At 43.0% G+C, this 21,447-nt stretch overlaps 1 protein-coding gene across 1 annotated transcript in view; it reads left to right on the forward strand.

The window, feature by feature from the left end:
- The window catches only part of LOC126425297 (gamma-interferon-inducible lysosomal thiol reductase-like), a 92,459-nt gene that overhangs the window by 18,601 nt on the left and 52,411 nt on the right, over positions 1-21,447 (forward strand). The window contains exon 2 of the mRNA XM_050088275.1: positions 11,325-11,501. Coding sequence (XP_049944232.1) covers positions 11,325-11,501 — 177 coding nt within the window. The remainder of the gene's footprint in view (positions 1-11,324; positions 11,502-21,447) is intronic.

Genomic DNA, 21,447 nt, shown 5'->3' on the forward strand with positions numbered 1-21,447 from the left:
GGAAGAAAAACTTTGCCCATGGACGACTGTTGTTCGTCGTTAATCCTGATTCTCTGCCTAGAGCGAAGTGCTCGATCTATATCCTTGCTAGAATAGCCATTCTTCACGAAAGTTGACAGTAGATGTTCAATCTCATCTTTTAAATAAACAGGTTCACAAAGTTTTTGCGCCCTGTCTACGAAAGTATTCATTACACCTCTTTTTTGTCTAGGGTGGTGGTTTGAATCTTTGTGTAGATAACGACCAGTATGTGTGGGCTTTCTATACACCTTATGGCTCAACGTTCCGTCCGGTCGTTTGATCACAGACACATCCAGGAAGTTCAATTGCCCATTCCTTTCTGTCTCCATAGCGAATTGGATTTTCGGATTAATGCTGTTTAAATGTGTCAGGAAGGCATCCAACTCCTCTGCTCCGTGTGTCCATACTACGAACGTGTCATCGACATATCGATACCATCTGGCTGGTCTCTTACTGGCAGTCTGCAACGCCCTTTGTTCAAAAGTCTCCATAAATAAGTTAGCCACAGCAGGACTGAGAGGACTGGCCATAGCCACCCCGTCAATCTGTTCATAAAAGTCACTATTTTATTGAAAGTAGGTTGTGGTGTGGGTCACACGGATAAACCGGCCGTAGCGGAACTTGTTTACCAGGAAGGTGACCATGAAATAAAATTCAGCGAGACGAGCGTCATATCAAAAACCTCGCATTATTATGCACGCTTGTATAGAGAGGCTATCGAGATTGATAAACATCGTAATAATTTTAACAGGAAAGACGAAGGTGTTAAACTGGATAAAATTTGGATGTCAACGTTGCACCTTAAGAGTGACGATCGATTACTTTCAATCGAGAATGTTGGCATTACCAGAGACAATCTCTTAGCCGACGCCACGTGATCGACAGTGGCGCCCTCTGTACTGCCTATACAATCAGCGCTTCCTCGAGTTCTCTTCGCAGTTCGCCGCTTTACCTCCGAGGATGTCTCCCGCAGTCGGAGACGAAACGTCAGGAGACAGTTTTATACTTCGACCACGGCCCATCAGCCCGGAAGTTTTAAGTGAAGAATTTTGAGCTGTCACCTAGTCACTGTGATGTAGGAAATTTGTTTGAGCTAGGATTGCTGTAGACGTTTTGTATGGAAGCACGTGTGTGCGTAAGGAGGGCTATGTATGACACATTCAACCAATTCGAAAGCAAAATCCTGTCTATCGACTTGACAGAAAACCCTACGAAGTTTTGATCTCACATTAAATCAGACAACGGATCGAACCCATCTGCCCAGAAACTCTGTGAACATAGTGGCACTGAAGCAGAGGATGACACAAAAAATGGTTCAAATGGCTCTGTGCACTAAGGGACTTATCATCCGAGGTCATCAGTCCCCTAGACTTAGAACTACTTAAATCTAACTAACCTAAGGACATCACACACATCCATTATGAGGCAGGATTCGAACCTGCGACCGTAGCAGCAGCGCGGTTCCCGACAGAAGCGCCTAGAACCGTTCGGCCACAACGGCTGGCGAGGATGACACAGAAAAGGCAGAAATACTAAAGATCTTTTTGCAAAACTGTTTCACACAGGAAGATCGCACTGTTGTTCCTAAATCATCGCACGATCGACAAATTGAGAGATATCCAAATAAGTGAACGTGGGATAGGAGGGCTAATCGAAAAGTAAGTTCCGATCGGTCGCGAAATGCAAACCACTGCGAATATCAAAAATGTTTTATTTGCAATATTGAGTTCCGTGTTAGACATTTGTCGTAGCGTTGTATCAATTTCCCAGTACCCTCGTCATAGAAGGCAGCCGCCTCTGCTTTCCTCCAAGTCTCTACGTTGGTCTGCAGCTCGTCGTCTGTGCCAAATAGCTGTCTTCGTAGCCAGCGGCTAATATCGGCAGATATGAAACTCAGGGGGAGGCAATACGGGCTACGTTATGGGTGATCAAGCACTTCTCATCGAAAATGGTACAGGAGTGTCTTCTTTGACCCTGCAGAATACGGCAGAGAATTGTCATGAAGAAAGAAACGCATATGAGTTATGTTATGTGGGCTGCCTGACATTAGGTGAAATCTCCCACCAGACCCTCATATTTGGCGGGAGACACTGTTGTTCTAGTCATCTTTACGTGCTCACTATACGCTCGGAGCTGAAAAGTGCGACGTGACGCAGTCGACGCTCATATAGATAGAGAGACATTGCCCAACAGATCCTGTGCAAAGCTTCATCGGATTTTCATTGTGGTTTCCATTTCGCGTCCGATGAGACCTTGCTCTCCGAATAGCTCTCGTAGGAAAGCAACTGAAATCGCTCGATAGTCTACTGGACCTCACAGGATACCAATTCGATTCTACATAGAGCATGCGAATGAACTTGCCCTCCTTCTAGCAGCAGCGCACCGTACTTCTCTGGATGAGCGAAGCGTTATTATTGATTGGAGAAAGGCCCATTTTCAAGAAGGGCCGTCGATCACACCCACAAAACTATGGAGCTATATACCTGACGTCATTCTGTTGTAAAATATTGGAACTTTTTTTATGCTAGCGTATTATGACATTTCATGAGACTGAAAATCTTCTCTGTACGAATTACCTTGGAATATGGAATCTGCCTGTTGCCCTTCTGCTTTGCAGGGTACCATGTGCGAAAAGGGCAAGCTGAAGCTCGCACGAGTGATGCTTTTTGAAACCATACTGCTTTGCGAACGGAATCTTTTCCATCTCAAGGAAATTCATTGTACTCGAACTGAAAATATGTTCAAGAATTATGTAGCGAACGGATGTTAAGAACTTTGGTCAGTAATTTTGCGGGCCCGTTCTTTTAGCCTTCTTATTTACAGGAATCACCTGCGCTTTCTTAGAATCGTTTGGGACTTTGTGGTGGGCGAGAGATTCACAATAAATGCAAGCTATGCAAAGGGCAAATATCATAACGTACTCTTTGTAAAACCGAACTGAAATTCCATCCGGAGCTGTTGATTCGTTTATGTTCAACTGTTTCAGTCGTTTCTCTACGCCAAGGATAACCATTACTATGTCCACCATACGGGAATCTGTGTGACGGTCAAATGACGGTATGATTGTACTATTCTGCTGCGTGGACGATGTCTCAAACGCGAAATTTAAAACTTCGGCTTTCCTTTTGCTATCTTCTATTGCCATACCAGACTGTTCAACGACGGACCAGCTCAGCAATTTTATATAGGACCACAATTTTCTCGCGTTATCAGCGTGATCGTTCGATAAGGTGTGACGGCAGTACTTGTATGCTTTGTGCATCGATCTTTTTGTAGACGCACGAATCTTTGTTAACATTGGCTTGTCGTTAATTGCGCTTTCTGTTTTGAACAGAATAAGCAACAGTCTTTGCTTCTTTAGCATTTTCCGAAGTTTGTTATTGAACAGGAATCCGTTCAAGTGTTGTCCATAATCCACCAACTGGAACTAAATTATGTCAATTGACTGTCTACGTGGGATGCTAACAACCGCTTATCTGCTCTTTCCAGCTGTCCTAGCCTTCTTGATTGATTTGTTAACTTCAGTAACCAACCTTGGTATGATGACATCATGATCACTAATCTCTTTCTCTACACTGAAACCATCCATTGGGTGAGGCCTGTTTGTAGGTACAAGGTCTGCGTGTGTCCCGTCGAACTAGCAGCTCAAGACAGTATTTGGAAAACGTGTTCGGAAGTACTTCGCGATACTGTCTGTTTGGCAATATTACCTAAACATAAAATTTCGTTCTTCTTCTGGATCTTTCCACCGTACACTCATGCTCATAAATTAAGGATAACCCTGATACATGGTGAAACAACGCTCTGGTGGGCGGTTTGGGGGTTTAAATCACTTCGGGGTACGACCATGCGATGCATTTGACCTGCGGTCGTCGCACGGTGGCGCTGCCAGCAGTCCAAATACGCAGATGCCTGTCAGAGTATGGTGCAGCGAGTAAGTGTGCAGACGTTTACAGACGTGCTAATGGTGACTTTGTGTTGAAAATGGCTCAAAGAACACATATTGATGACGTTATGAGGGGTAGATTACTAGGGCGACTGGAGGCTGGTCAAACACAGCAGGTCGTAGCACGGGCCCTCTGTGTGCCACAAAGTGTGATCTCAAGATTATGGCAACGATTCCAGCAGACAGGAAACGTGTCCAGGCGCTACAGTACGGGACGTCCACGGCGTACAACACCACAAGAAGACCGATATCTCACCATCAGTGCCCGCAGACGGCCATGGAGTACTGCAGGTAGCCTTGTTTGGAACCTTACCGCAGCCACTGGAACAGTTGTCTCCAGACAGATAGACTACAGACGAGTGAACAGACATGGTTTATTCGCTCGGAAACGTGCAAGGCGCATTCCACTGATCCCTGGTCACAGGAGAGCCCGTAAAGCCTGGTGTCCAGAACACAGTACATGATCATTGCAGTAGTGGTCCCAGATTATGATCACAGACGAGTCCAGGTATAGTCTGAACAGTGATTTTCACCGAGTTTTCATCTGGCGTGAACCAGGAACCAGATACCAACCCCTTAATGTCCTTGAAAGTTCGTGGTTTGATGGTTGGAGTGGAATTACGATTGGTGCACGTACACCCCTGCATGTGTTTGACAGAGGAGCTGTAAGAGATGTATCGGGACGTCATTTTGCACATGTCCGCCTTTTCGGGGGTGCAGTGGGTCCCACCTGCCTGCTGATGGATGATAACGCACGGCCCCACCGAGCTGCCATCGTGGAGGAGTACCTTGAAGCAGAAGATATCAGGCGAATGGAGTGGCGTGTCTGTTCTCCAGACCTAAACCCCATCGAGCAATTCTGGGATGCTTTCGGTCGACGTATCGCTGCACGTCTTCACACCCCTGGGACACTTCAGGAGCTCCGACAGGCATTGGTGCAAGAATGGGAGGCTATACCCCAGCAGCTGCTCGACCACCTGATCCGGAGTATGCCAGCCTGTTGTGCGGCCTGTGTACGTGTGCATGATGATCATATCCCATATTGATGTCGGGGTACATGCGCAGGAAACAGTTGCTTTTTGTAGCACATGTGCTTCGGGACGGTTTTCTCAACTTATCACCAATTCCGGGGACGTACAGATCTGTGTCGTGTGTATTTCCTATATGCCTATGCTATTAGCGACAGTTTTGTGTAGTGCCACGTTGGGTGGCACCACATTCTACAACTATCCTTAATTTATGAGCATGAGTGTAGTTAACTCTCGTGAGGTACTTGCAGCCCATTTTTCGGTACTGCAAGTAAAGTAAAAGATGTTTAGGTAAGACAAGTAATAAAATAGGGTTAGATAACTTTGGTTATGATGAGCACGTAGGTACGAAGTAGGATGTATCAAAGCTAACAGAAGTTACACAGGCAAAATCTGTAGTGGCACACCCACTATGAAAACGAAACAATGTTGGTTGGTCGTCTGCTCGTGATCAGATGGGCTGAATCTGGAGCGGCGCTCTTAGAGCTGCACAGCGCCGGCTAGAGGGCGCTCAATGTGTCGGTGTGGATCGTCCGCTCTCGTAGTGCCAACCTAAGAACTTGAACCTAAGCCGTGGCATCGTAGCTATCGATACCACATTTTATTTTACAGGTCCGTCTTGATCACTCAAACTTTTACACTTCACTATTACCAGTTTCGGCTACTGCTATCTTCAGATGTTTTACAAACAAAAACAGGATTTAACCAACTAAGTTCAGTTTGCTGACTCTAAATCTATAAAAAGTCTGGTGCTAAATAAGAAAGATAAAAGTGTTTACACGATTAACAGCCGTGTATACAAGGTATACATATCACTAAATATTCTGATGTCGTATCAACGTCAAACTAAACATGTAGGTACATACGAGGACTATTCAGAAAGTAAGTAACCTTTGTACAAGAAATACATTTTATTACATACACCTGAAAGAGGGACTTACATATTATTTTTCCATGTAGTCACCAAACATTTTGAGGCACTTATCATAGCGGTGGACAAGCTTAGAAAGACCTTGGTCGTAAAATTCTGCCGCCTGAGACTTCAGCCAGTGAGTCACGCCCGCCTGGAGTTCCGCGTCGTCATCAAAGCGCTGCGTTGCAAGCCAGTTCTTCATCTTGGGAAACAAGTGGAAATCGCTTGGTGCAAGATCGGGGCTGTAGGGCGGATGAGGGAAAACATCCCATTTGAATGAATTAAGGAGTTCTATAGAGCGGTTTGCCGTCTGAGGTCGGGCATTGTCGTGCAAAAACAAAATTTTTGACGTCTGCTTTCCTCGGCGTTTGTTTTGAACTGCTCTTCTAAGGCTCTGCAAAGTTTGACAGTACCGGGCAGAATTTATGGTTGCTCCACGTTCGAGAAAATAAATAAGAAGCACGCCTTGCCTGTCCCAAAACAATGTCACCAACAACTTCCTTGCTGACAAGGTTTGCAAACATTTTCTTGGTTTTTGGGGGGACCTTGTGTGCCCCCACTCCATGGACTGTAATTTTGTCTCGCAGTTGACGTGTTTCACCCAAGTCTCGTCACCATGTTTGTGGTAGGCCTCCAGAAACGTCAACATTGCCCCCATTCACTATTCTTTATGGTGCCCTGTAAGCATTTTGAGCACCCATCGTGCACAAAATTTGTGGTAGCCTAGCTTTTGAATGACAGTTTCAAACAACAAAGTCCGTGAAACTTGTGGAAAAGAAAGCGAAAGCTCCATTATTGTGAAGCGACGGTTTTCACGAATCGTTTCATCAACTTTAGCGACAAGATCGTCAGTCACAATGCTCGGGCGTCCACTCTTCTCTTCATCATGAACGTTGTTTCTGCCATTACAACGGATGGAACATTCACTCATTGCGTTGTTTCCGTATACTTTGCACAGTTCACGCTAAATTTCTATACGTTTTAGGTTTTTTGCCAACAAAAACCGTATCACAGACCGCACCTCACAACTGGCGGGATTTTCGATTGCAGCGCACATTTCAAATTCGAATATCGAAAAAACCAGACGCGCACAGACGTTCCTGCTGTCACGGATGGATGCCGACTGAGCTACAGAGCACGCACATACCAAAACGTAAGCGATCGGCGAGCGCCTAGTGCCGTCAGACAGAAACATTCCCTACTTTCTGAATAACCCTCGTAGTTAGTGCTGGCGACATTCGGAATGCGTCTGGTATTTATGCAAAAAACTGAGGCCAGCAGAAGGCACTGTAGCTAGGATGCATGATTAACCACTATATCAAATGTAATGATTAAGAAGCAGTATGCGCAGTCATTAATTAAAGTTTCTTCACATGGCAAACGAGCGTCTGACAATAAAACATGTGCTGACGTACTATATGTGGAATTATATCCATACTTAAAATCCACATTAAAAGTGCAAATACTAATAACGTGAAGATCCTAGCCTGGCAAAGTAAAACATACAATTGTGTATAAGTGATTTTAATAAGTTTAAGAATAAAATCACATCAATAAAACGAAATCTTCCAGCATGACAAAACACTTACTGTAACTGTAATTGTGAGGTAATTAAGGAAACAGTGACAATTAGTAATCAGTAGTTGATAATACGTGCGGAGTGGGGTCTCAATGGCGGAACGTCGTGTCTTTACACGACGTTCTCGTTTTCGTGCGGCGGAACTTGCGGCAGAAGGCCCAGTATTCTGGTCGCCGGCGCTCACGACCGCACGCCAATCCGCCGGGGCGCTCGACGCTGCTCAAACCAGTAGGTTTCTGAATACATCAGAATAAGCAGTCAGGTTAAACTACATCTACATCTACACCCATACTCCGAAAGCCACCTGACGCTGTGTGGCGGAGGGTACCTTGAGTACCTGTATCGGTTCTCCCTTCTATTCCAGTCCCGTATTGTTCGTGGAAAGAAAGATTGTCGATATGCCTCTGTGTGGGTTCTGATTTTATCCTCATGGTCTCCTCACGAGATATACGTAGAAACAATATACTGCTTGACTCCTCGGTTAAGATATGTTCACGAAACTTCAACAAAAGCCCGTACGGAGCTACTGAGCGCCTCTCTTGCAGAGTCTTCCACTGGAGCTTATCTATCATCTCCGTAACGCTTTCGCGACTACTAAATGATCCTGTAACGAAGCGCGCTGCTCTCCGTTGGATCAACTCTATCTCTTCTATCAACCCTATCTGGTACGGATTCCACACCGGCGAGCAGTATTCAAACAGTGGGCGAACAAGTGTACTGTAACCTACTTCCTTTGTTTTCGGACTGCATTCTTCCAATGAAACTCAGTCTGGCATCTACTTTACCGACGATTAATTTTATATGGTCATTCCATTTTCAAACCACTCCTAATGCCACCTCCCAGATAATTTATGGAATTAACTGCTTCCAGTTGCTGGCCTGCTATATTGTAGCTAAATGATAAAGGATCTTTTTTTCTATGTATTCGCAGCACATTACACCTGTCTACATTGAGATTCAATTACCATTCCCTGCACCATGTGTCAATTCGTTGCAGGTCCTCCTGCATCTCAGTACAATTTGCCATTGTTACAACCTCTCGATATACTACAGCATCATCCGGAAAAAGCCTCAGTGAACTTCCGATGTTATCCACAAGGTCATTTATATATATTGTGAATAGCAACGGTCCTACGACACTTCCTTGCGGCACACCTGAAATCACTCTTACTTCGGAAGACTTCTCTCCATTGAGAATGACATGCTGCGTTCTGTTATCTAGGAACTGCCCAATCCAATCACACAACTGGTCAGGTAGTCCTTACTTCGTTCATTAAACGACTGTGGGGAACTGTATCAAATGCATTGCGGAAGTCAAGAAACACGACATCTACCTCTTCATTCAGCAGTAATTCCGATTGCCTTCTTTTGTGTACATAAATCTGCAATTCCTTGACTCGGTTCAGTAGTTGCCCCTTTGGCGCTCTATTCAACACTTCCATATTATTCTCTATGTTTCGTGCCGTCTCAGTCCAAATGTGTACCGAAAGCGCTCTTATTTTTATATTGGATTTTACACTATTGTATGTTTTACCTTGCAAAGTTAGGAGCTTCACATTATCTACAACTACATCTACGTGATTACTCTGCTATTCGCAATAAAGTGCCTGGTAGAGGGTTCAATGAACCACCTTCAAGCTTTCTCTCCACCGTTCCACTCTCGAACGACTCGCGGGAAAAACGAGCACTTAAATTTTTCTGTGCGAGCCCTGATTTCTCTCATTTTATCGTGATGATCATTTCTCCCTATGTATGTGGGTGCCAACAGAATGTTTTCGCAATCGGAGGAAACTGGTGATTGAAATGTCATGAGAAGATCCCGTCGCAACGAAAAACGCCTTTGTTTTAATGATTGCCACTCCAATTCACGTACCTCCCCTATTCCGCGATAATACAAAACGAGCTGCCCTTCTTTGTACTTTTTCGATGTCATCCGTCAGTCCCACCTGATGCGGATCCCACACCGCACAGCAATACTCCAGAATAATGCGGACAAGCGTGGTGTATGCAGTCTCTTTAGTATATCTGTTGCACCTTCTAAGCGCTCTGCCAATGAATCGCAGTCTTTGGTTTGCTCTACCCACAATATTATCTATGTGATCGTTCCAATTTAGGTTATTTGTAATTGTAATCCCTAAGTATTTAGTTGAATTTACAGCTTTCAGATTTGTGTGACTTTTCGCGTAATCGAAATTTAACTGATTACTTTTAGTACTCATGTGAATAACTTCACATATTTCCTTATTCAGGGTCAATTGCCACTTTTCGCACCATACAGATATCTTATCTAAATCATTTTGCAAGTCGTTTTGATTATCTGATGACTTTAAAAGACGGTAAATGACAGCAAAATCTGCAAACAATCTAAGACGGCTACTCAGATTGTCTCCTACGTCGTTAATATAGATCAGGAACTATAGAGGGCCTATAACACTTCCTAGTACTTGCACTTTTTATGAAGATTTTAAGTATGAATCTAATGCTACCTAATTTCAGTACATGTTTTACTGCCAGGCGCTCGTTTGCCATGTGAAGTAATTTTAATTAATGACTGAGCACACTGATTTTTAACCATGAAATTTGTGATACTGGTTAATCGTGTATTCTAGCTATAGTGCCCTCTTCTGGCCTCAGTTTTTTGTATAAAGACCAGACGAATTCTGATCATCACCACCACTTACTATGTGCCTACATGTTTAGTTTGACGTTGATACTACATCAGAATATTTTTTCGTATGGCTTGTATACACGGCTGTTAATAATGTTTAGTTTGCCGCGCGGGGTAGCCGCGCCGTCTGGGGCGTCTTGTCACGGTCCGAGCGGCTCCTCCCATGGGAGGTGCGAGTCCTCCCTCGGGCATGGGTGTACGTGTGTGTGTGTGTGTGTGTGTGTGTGTGTGTGTGTGTGTGTGTGTGTGTGTGTCGTCATTAGCGTAGTGTGTAAGCTTAGGGACCGATGACCTCAGCAGTTTCGTCCCGTAAGACCTTACCACAAATTTCCATGTTTAGTTTGACGTTGATACTACATCAGAATATTTTGTGGTACGTATGGCTTGTATACATGGCTGTTAATCATGTAAACACTTTTATCTTTCTCATGTAGCACCAGGATTTTCGTAGATTTAGCGTCAGCAAACTGAACTTTGTTGGTTGCATCCTATTTTTGTTTGTAACACATCTGAAGATGGCAATAGCCGAAACTGGTAACAGTGAAGCGTGAAAGTTTGAGTGATCAAGACGGACCTGTAAAACACAATGCCAGAATATGATCACCGATTCCTTCTCAGACTTTATGTCTTCAGTTGATTCTCATGCGCGCCTCAGCCCACTTGGTATCCCCCTCCCTTTCTTCCCCCTCTCCCTCTCCCCCGCCCTCTCTCGCCCCCTCCCCCCCTCTCCCCTGTGGTGTTCGAGTTCAGAGGGAATACGAAGTCCGCTGAGGTGTGAAAGGGACTGGGGCGGTGGGGGGTAAGTGTAGTTGTAGAGAGCCACTGTACCAGGGTGGTGCATTGGTTAGCGCATCTGCCTAGTGAGCTTTGAATCCTGGCCTTGGTACATATTTTCAGACATCGTTTCAATCTGCACATATACATCAAAAATTTAAAGCCATTTCATATAATGATACGTACCTGATTATGAAGTTCTTTCCCTGCACCTACCGTGCATGAAGATAGCAGTCCATGCTACGGAGCAAGGAGACAATTGGCTGAGGGGCCCACCCTTTCAGAACAGCAGGGTGGACTCGGCCAGTGCTCAGGACGAGAAGGCGCCCAAGTGCAGGTGGCACGCTATTTTGCTTGATCTGCAATCACACTGATGCACACATTCCACGTTGCAGGCTTCGGCGATGGTAGTCATCACCGCCGAGGGCTACGTGCGGCCCGTGGAGGTGGGGGTGTACTACGAGTCGCTGTGCCCCTGCTGCCAGTCCTTCATCACCGGTCAGCTGGCGCCCGCCTACACAGAGGCGCCCGAGCTGATGAACCTCACCCTGGTCCCGTACGGAAACGCACAGGTGAGCAAACTTTTTTACTGCGTGCACCTATCCTGCCCATCGGTACCTCTGATTGTCGAACCTGAGGAAGGAGATTCGCTTCCACATAGCATCACGAGCATCGTCCCCGCTCTTACTTGCAAGTAATTAAGCAGGCTTAGGTCCAGGTTGTCGCTTCTTGGGGGAGCGTGTATTCATCACTTGGTCTCCCTCTACGATTTTTACCCTCCACGCTGCCCTCCAATACTAAATCCATTGATGCCTCAGAACATGTCCTACCAACCGATCCCTTCTTCTAGTCAAGTTGTGCCACAAACTCCTCTTCTCCCCAATTCTATTCAATACCTCCTCATTAGTTATGTGATCTACCCATCCAATCTTCAGCATTCTTCTGCAGCACCACATTTCGAAAGCTTCTATTCTCTTCTTGTTCAAACTATTTATCGTCCATTTTTCACCCTCATGCGTGGCTACACTCCATACAAATACTTTCAGAAACCCTGACACTTAAATCTATACTCTTCTTCAGAAACGCTTTCCTTGCCATTGCCAGTTACATTTTATATCATCTCTACTTCGGCCATCATCAGTTATTTTGCTCCCCAAATAGCAAAGCTCCTTTACTATAAGTGTCTCATTTCCTAATCTAATTCCCTCAGCATCACCCGTCTTAATTCGACTACATTCCATTATCCTCATTATGTGACCATAAACATGCAACAGATCGACATCAGAAGCAAGGCCTACGGTTTTGTCCGTCTGTTCGATGGCTCTTCATGGAAACTGGAAGGACCTGTTTTTTTTTTTTTGTTTTTTTTACCACTAGGAACTCTTCACCTCTCTAGCGGCGTGCAATAGGGTAGAGTCTAGTACCTAGAGAATAGCATGACTAGGAGCACACGATGTTTTTTCGTCCGTAGTTCACTCCAGCGACTGATTTTAGAATCACACGGAGAAATTTGTAATAAAGACACCATAAACAGTTTCCGTCATCTTTAGCAGTTTTTGTTGTTTTTACACATGAGATTGACTTTTGCGCAACATTTGTACTTCTTTCCTGTTTTACACGTTTGAGCCTTATATAATGTATTAAAACTATTTTGAACATCTTTTTAATCCTCCATGTACAGAATTTTACTGATAGTGAAACGCTATACTTTTCGAACTACCTAATAATACTGTACTCTGTACAGCTTGTACCTTGAAACAAAAGAAGGCCTTTTATCATGAAATGTGTGATATTTGCAAGTGATCTGAGTTTCTTTAAGTCTTATCTGTTTTACCTGTATCGAAAATGGACATTTGTGTTACTTCCCAATATCTTCCGTTTGAAAACGTATTTGATTGCGATTTGAACTGCATTTGAACCATTTGAATTTGATTCTGCATTTCCTGATTCAGCGTTTGCTCGTACACTAGTATTCTGAGTATCTGTTTCGACGGCTCATCGGCATCACTGTCTGTCCAACCATAGTCAGCTGCGGTAGGCATCATGGAGTCCAAGTCGTCTCTTTGATTTAGAAGACTTAGCACCTCATCTTTTGTAAACGGACACTAACGCCGTTTTATTTTTGTCCGATAATAAGGAAAGCACACCACACCAACTAGATAATGTTGCGATACCAATGACCTCTAAAGAGAGTTCAGTATTCAATAAGTCGTTCGGATAATTCCCAGTATTCCAACAATTAGATCGCATATACTTCTGCAACAATCATCTCCGACTCTCTGGCCGTATAGTAGACGTTATACATCTCTATATGACTGTGGCAGGGAACAGATGTGAATATTTTTCATAGCAAGTCGTATATATACGCCTGGAGCACTGAAACAGATTTGGAAACACAGGGTGAAATTTAACAGGACGTATAGGACGCTCTGCTGAACAATTTGAGGTAGGGAACCTGGAGTTGGAGAAGACAGCTTAAGGAGGTAATAGGAATAAAATCACAGTACTATGTACTTTTTCACTTACATTAGTTACAGTTAACTGAAAATACCATCATTGACATAATAAACGTACCATTTGTGATGTATCTTTCAAAATGTTCTGAAACCGACCGTCATCAACGTTAATGCAAGCGAACAAGATTCTGACACACCCTGACAAATATCCCAGGTGTGTTTCGAATCACACCACAGACAGCTGCAATTCTGGCAACTAATTCTATCTCTGTATCCACTGGGGTCTCATACACAAGTGACTTTAGATATCCCCATAGAAAATAATCAACGGTCTTCAGGTCAGGTCACCTCAAAGGCCATGGAATAGGACCCCCCCCGCCAATCCAGCGACCAGGAGGAAATACTTCCTAGTAATCAAACTCATTCTCTTCGTTTCATTGCAGGAAATAAGGAATGCACATATAAATGAATAGCACAGTACATGTAAACTTGTACACATGTTAATTGTGAAAAAGGTGGAAAACAGTAATGCTAGACAAAGCGGTAAACGAATTAGTTCTGTATTTCCCGAAGCTGAAGTCTCCGAACCCCACGTCCCCTACCTATAATTGTTCAGTGGAGCATTCTCAATGTCTTGTTAAATGTTTACACGCTCTTACGGAAACGCGAGTGCTTAGCGAGTGTATAGCAGGATATCACCTTCTTCAGTATATGCCAAGTTACAGCAACAGCATTCCAAAATCGGGCCTCCACACCCAGCACACACCTAGCTCAGCCAATGCCCGACATCGAACTTTCTACTTGACAACAATATATACTCGTATAACTTCTGAAACGAGCCTCCTTTATACATCTACTCAAGAAAATTATTTACTGTGGCAAATATTACATAAAAAGCTGCCACTTCTCATAATGTAACAACGTTTCATAAAGCTATGTGAATGTGTGAATGAGAGGAATGCTGTTTATTTCAGTCGTGTCCACCGACCTTCGGGAAGTGAGCCTTTCTGTTGTTCCTTTCTTCTTAGCGGAGGCTATTTCCGTTTCTGTCTCGCCTTACTGTGCTTTCCCGCTTCTACATGAATACTCGGGAACCGTGTCGAGTTTGTCGTCGAAAGACAGCCCGAGAATGTATGCCTCCAACTAGCTGCAATGTTCCCCGCAGTCAGACAAGCCGCAAGTCCATCCACTATGGCCAGGAGAATGAAAAGTGTCGTTTGTTAAAATAGAGTTCATAGTTTCTAGAACCCATTGCCATCTTTGAGACTTTTAGATTTCATTCTGCTTTATTCTCTAAAAGCTAGCTAAGAAACTTGGAAACTTACATACGCGACAACACAAATGCTTTACTTTTTTGGGAGAGGGGCGGGGGGAGGAAGGGAGAGGAAGGTTGGTTGGTTGGTTGATTTTAGTGAGGGGACCAAACAACAAGGTCATCCGTCCCATCGGATTAGGGATGGATGGGGAAGGAAATCGGCCGTGCCCTTTCAAAGGAACTGTGGGGTGCGTACTGTAAGACCTTCGGTACACACACCATCAGATTATTTGACTTGTCGCTCTAACGAAATAGGCGAGTGTCAGCAATATGTCTCGTGGTCTTATTGTGGCGTGTTTATCTTCTGCCATTACGTCAGACAATAGAAATGCCACATGCACACTTAGAGTAGCAGATTGACGGTGACCACTTTAAACAGAACTTGATTAATTTTCACACACATTTATTAAAATAATAACAAGCATAAACATTACTTAACTTGATTCTGGATGCTATTTACAATTGACGATCTGAAGCTCCTTTGGTCCTGGTACGTTAATCTTATTCTCACATATCTCTGATACTGGCAAAAGTGTCTATACATTTATCTTCATGGCTTTTTTTTTTCTTTTTGGTCATCAGTCCACTGACTGGTTTGATGCGGCCCGCCACGAATTCCTTTCCTGTGCTAACCTCTTCATCTCAGAGTAGCACTTGCAACCTACGTCCTCAATTATTTGCTTGACGTATTCCAATCTCTGTCTTCCTCTACAGTTTTTGCCCTCTACAGCTCCCACTAGTACCATGGAAGTCATTCCCTCATGTCTTAGCTGATGTCCTATCATCCTGTCCCTTCTCCTTATCAGTGTTTTCCACATATTCCTTTCCTCTCCGATTCTGCGTAGAACCTCCTCATTCCTTACCTTATCAGTCCACCTAATTTTCAACATTCGTCTATAGCACCACATCTCAAATGCTTCGATTCTCTTCTGTTCCGGTTTTCCCACAGTCCATGTTTCACTACCATACAATGCTGTACTCCAGACGTACATCCTCAGAAATTTCTTCCTCAAATTAAGGCCGGTATTTGATATTAGTAGACTTCTCTTGGCCAGAAATGCCTTTTTTGCCATAGCGAGTCTGCTTTTGATGTCCTCCTTGCTCCATCCGTCATTGGTTATTTTACTGCCTAGGTAGCAGAATTCCTTAACTTCATTGACTTCGTGACCATCAATCCTGATGTTAAGTTACTCGCTGTTCTCATTTCTACTTCGTCTTTCTCCGATTTACTCTCAAACCATACTGTGTACTCATTAGACTGTTCATTCGGTTCAGCAGATCATTTAATTCTTCTTCACTTTCACTCAGGATAGCAATGTCATCAGCGAATCGTATCATTGATATCCTTTCACCTTGTATTTTAATTCCACTCCTGAACCTTTCTTCATGGCTATGTACAGGATTATGATAATTTTATTAGGCGCAGACTGAAACTTGACTATAGACTGGTACAGACTAGAATGAGATTTTCACTCTGCAGCGGAGTGTGCGCTGATATGAAACTTCCTGGCAGATTAAAACTGTGTGCCCGACCGAGACTCGAACCCGGGACCTTTGCCTTTCGTGGGCAAGTGCTCTACCAACTGAGCTACCGAAGCACGACTCACGCCCGGTACTCACAGCTTTACTTCTGCCAGTACCTCGTCTCCTACCTTCCAAACTTTACAGAAGCTCTCCTGCAGGTTCGCAGGAGAGCTTCTGTAAAGTTTGGAGGGTAGGAGACGAGGTACTGGCAGAAGTAAAGCTGTGAGTACCAGGCGTGAGTCGTGCTTCGGTAGCTCAGTTGGTAGAGCACTTGCCCGCGAAAGGCAAAGATCCCGAGTTCGAGTCTCGGTTGGGCACACAGTTTTAATCTGCCAGGAAGTTTCACTGGTACAGACTAGTGTAGACAAATGCAGACTGGTACAGACTGGTGCAGACAAATGCAGACTGGCTGATCGGAGGTCTGTACACTCGTTATAATATCTCGCGCGTTCAGGTATCACTGCGCGAGTGTGATCTGCGAGGAGTAAAGGTTCTACGTTAGCAGCGATCTCACTGGCTGCGTTACATATTAATATGCGGATTGGCGGAAGCAGAATTTGGTCCGTCTCTAAGGCAGCGCCATCTCGTAGTGCGGAGACGGGCGAGCGCTGCACCTGCGCTGTTGTGCTTAGCGAGGCGCGCTCTAGTGGGAAAGTTGTGTACGTGCTGACTATGCGGAACTATGTACACAACAGGAACCATCCCGACATTTCCCTGAAGTGATTCAGGGAAAACTTGGAAAACCTAAACCAGGCTGGTCGGACGCGTGTTTGAACCGTGGTCGTCCCGAATGCAAGTCCAGTGTGCTAACGACTGCAGCAGTTCGCTCGGCAGGGAGGAAGGTCATGAACAGCATGACTCCTCTCCCTCCTTGCTCATATGCCTGACCGAGGGAACGAGAATCCATTCTGTGAAGCCTCCAAAGCATCGTACCCAATCTTAAAAAGAGGCATGAATCAAACAGTTGGTTGAAACATTAACTGAACGACGTTAAATATTAGGATATCAGTGAACAGGGATGTAGTAACACAACCGTAACACTGGGAAGGAACCAAATTTGACTCAATAATTGGAATACACTGACTGAGAAAAAAGTAAAGACAGGCTCCCAGAAGAACAGGAGGAAATGAAATGAAACTTCACGTGTTGAGAGAGTATATCATGTCAATTTGTTGATTAGAAATCAAGTCAAATTTACAAACAACTTGGTAGTATGAGCACACTTATCAGTATAGCGTTGCACCCCTCTGGCCTGGATGAATGCACTGATTCGATTGGGAGTGGTGTCATGAAGTCGTTGTATACTTTACTGAAGTAAGCTGGCCGACAACTGTTGTAACTCTCTGTACGTCCGTCATTCCGCAGATGGTCGCGAAAGTTCGGCTGTTCAGTGCAGACACCTTTCAGCCACCTAAATTTCCAAATTGTTATTTTGTTGGGCTACCAGTTTTGGCGACATATTACGCCATCTTCAGGCCCCCTGACAGACTGCATGGGGGCTTAATTAAATATAATTGAAAATATTTTTTTGTTTTTAGTAGCGGTAAGTCCGATTACGCTGTTTCGTAAACGGTAGGCCCTGACCAGTATTATTACGCTATCTCACTGCTTAGAACAACAACAAGAATGAAATGAAATTTTTTTTTGTTAACACAATTAATTAATGAAGTCCCCAGCAACTATGAAACCTACGAAACCAAAGCACAAATATAACTGTTCTGTATGTGGGAGTGTGACTCAACGTACACATCTGGCACGGTTCTTTTCCAACAAGACGAGAATTTTTAAATACCAATTATACTGACGTGATAAAAGAAAATTACAAATACTACAATTGCGTAAGGAAACTAGAATTAAACTCTAATACAAGAACACACGCCAGATGCTTTGTTGACTGAACCTGTAATGACGCATTATTTAAAACATGGAATTAATGAAAAAACACGCAATATTTTACCTTCATATATATTGACGAAAAGCACTCTGATCGTTACAGTATTTCCATTAGAATAACATCTGCTATCTCTCCCATCAAATAACTGCATAAAACATGGAACAACACTCCTTACTACAACCTCTCGACAACCCTTGCCCACTCGCACATCTCAACACTGACTGTCTTCTACGAGCTCTGCCCACGCACTGACCACTACGAGTTCTTAACAGGCACTGACTACCACGAGCTCCCAACAAGCACTGTGGAGGCGCCTTAATAGTACTCTTTGGCGCAATCTCTGGCGCAGTGGCTCAGTGTAGCCACCTTTCATATGCCCCTCCTCCACAGGCCAGAATTTGATGGAATTTTTGCCAGCATTGGTGGTGAAAATACCACCAAATTCGTCCAGAAAAATACAGACAAAAATAAAAGATAATATTAATACCTAAACATCACATAATTAGTTAAAATTTTGGCTTTGCACTGACCTTTTACTAACCTAATATATAAAATACAGTAAGCAATACAACTTCTTTTCATACATGTGGCTTTACATAATAGTTTACACAATACATAAAAAAAATCAGTTTATACAAATGTTTACATAAAATGCTTTCAATGATTAGTTTATACAAAAAAAAAGACACCAACGGGTGACATCTTTTCAGTAGAAACAATCCATCAGTTGCACCCAGCAATGTCGAGAGCAGGTACGGACACCGACAAGTGACATCATTTCAGCAGAAACAGTCCATCAGTTGCACCCAGCAATGTTGAGAGCAGGTGCAAACACCAACAAGTGACATTATTTCAGTAGAAGCAGTTCTAACAATGGCACCCAGCAATGTTGAGTAGGTGCAGACACCGGCAAGTGACATCATTTCCATAGAAGTAGCTTCATCTGTGCGCCCAGTAATGTTGAGCAGGTGCAGACACCAACAAGTGACTTCATTTCAGTAGAAGCAGTCCATCAGTTGCACCCAGCAATGTTGAGCAGGTGCAGACACCATCAAGTGACATCATTTCCATACAAGTAGTCCATCAGTTACACCTAGCAATGATGAGCAGGTGCAGACACCGACAAGTGACATTATTTCCATAGAAGTAGCTTCATCTATGCACCCAGTAATGTTGAGCAGGTGCAGACAGCAACAAGTGACTTCATTTCCATACAAGTAGTCCATCAGTTACACCTAGCAATGATGAGCAGGTCCAGAGAGCAGTCCATGATATTCACTATCACTAATAACACTGTTCATCAGCAGAAACTAAACATGTCCAAGTGACACCAATCATGTACAAAAGGCACAAGTAACAGTCCATAATATTCACTATCACTGATCACTCAGTTCATCAGCAGAAATTAATCATTCCTAAGTGTCACACATTATGTTGAAAAGTGCAGGTAACAGTCCATAATATTCACCTTCACTAATCTGACAGTTCAGGCATGAACAATAGTTTGAAAACACATACAAATGCTTTTACAATGCTCTTACACTAAACATACAAATTCTAATAAACACACAAAAGATGTCAGATAATTGTCATATTAACTATTACAAATACTCAAATATCAGTAAACCTATAATATTTATGGGTGTCAGTGCAAGCCACTACAAACAAATACAATAATATTCAGGAGATAGGTGGGTAGGATTAGGAAAGGAAAACACACAAAACACACTCACTCATCTTTCATCCACATTAAGTACTACTGTGTAACTGAATAGTGTTAACTGTGTAAATGCAGTTCTGTCAAAATCTGATGTTCATCATGTGTATCAAGTAGTAATGGCAGCAATGTATCACAGTCAATAATAGTTAAGTCAACGTCATAGTCATCATGTCAAGACCAATGTTTGCGAAGCCAGATCAAATGTACTGTTGTTGAACAACTGTCAGTGAGCCAAGATATGCAAATACTTCCTCTCTTCAAAAAAAAATATATACTGCTTAGTGATTTAACAAAGTGTGTGTATAGACTATCTTCCTTCTACTTTAGTGTTCTAGTCTGCTATCTTCATCCTCCTTGTTCCATTAAGACCAACAAAAAAAATATGCTCCTCACTTACTTTACCTCTTATACACCAAAACTCCAATAATCATCAGCATCACATAATCTCAATACTTCACTAATACTTCTTACGTCGATACATATAAATCTTATCATCAATATCATTTACCTTACCTCTTGTCCACAAAAACTCCAATAATCATCAACTTCATATAATCTCTATACCTCAATAATACCTCTTTCATACATCGATAAATATGAACCTTATTACCAATATCATTTCACTTCCATAACAACTCTTTCCTCTAGTCAGTCTCCTCGAACAAGTACAAATAAAATCCTAATGCAAACCTCAGTTCATCATCCCATACAATCTGAAGACACATTGCCAACACACAACCTCTGTGTAATCCATCTGATCCAAATCTTCTGCTCGTTATGAATTATAAACAAAGAAATGCATACATGACCTCTAACAGACTTAGTTCGAATAATTCTCAGTAATTAAGTACGAGTACGGAGTTTGAATGATAGTAATATTTCACAGTGTGTACACCACTTCAAGAATTATGGCAAACAGAAGCAAACATGTGGAGTATTTCTTGTGTCAAGTGTCACTTCCTATTTCAATTGCTCACGAAAAATGCAGTGTAATAACTGTTAATGGTCTAAACCTAGTAATGGTATATCATGTCGTTAGCTTCCTTCCTATTAGCATACATTTATACAGCTTTCATAAAACCTCCAGCTCATGTGACTTCAACGAAGTTCTTTGTACCAATGTCGTTCGTCGAATTATAGCAGTTCATTTTCTTATCTTAAAAATATAAGGCACTGAGCGTAAGCAAAACAAGCACTAGCGAGTAAATATACCAGTAGAGAACAGAATGTCAACAAGTGGATGCAGCACAATTCTTACAACGAGGCTCTGCCAAGCGAACAATCTATAATTAATCCAATAACGTGACCTAAACTCTATGTTCATACACAGTATATCAGCATTTCTATATACCAAATTAAAGAGTAGTTATGACAACAACAGATATGTATAAATATGCAATCCATACGCAAAGCAGTAAACATGTCATTAGCATCATATCAGCATAAGCAAATAAATGTTCATATGTCATCCTAATAAGTAAACATGAAGGCGCAAGCAGATAACTCACAAAGTATAACTTACATACCTAAACACATCAGCACAATAAATCAGGTTACAACTATAATTTAAATAAATAAGCACAGCAGGCACATAATTAAAAAAAATATG

This window comes from Schistocerca serialis, chromosome 10, assembly GCF_023864345.2.
Source record: "Schistocerca serialis cubense isolate TAMUIC-IGC-003099 chromosome 10, iqSchSeri2.2, whole genome shotgun sequence".
Lineage (NCBI taxonomy): Eukaryota > Metazoa > Arthropoda > Insecta > Orthoptera > Acrididae > Schistocerca > Schistocerca serialis.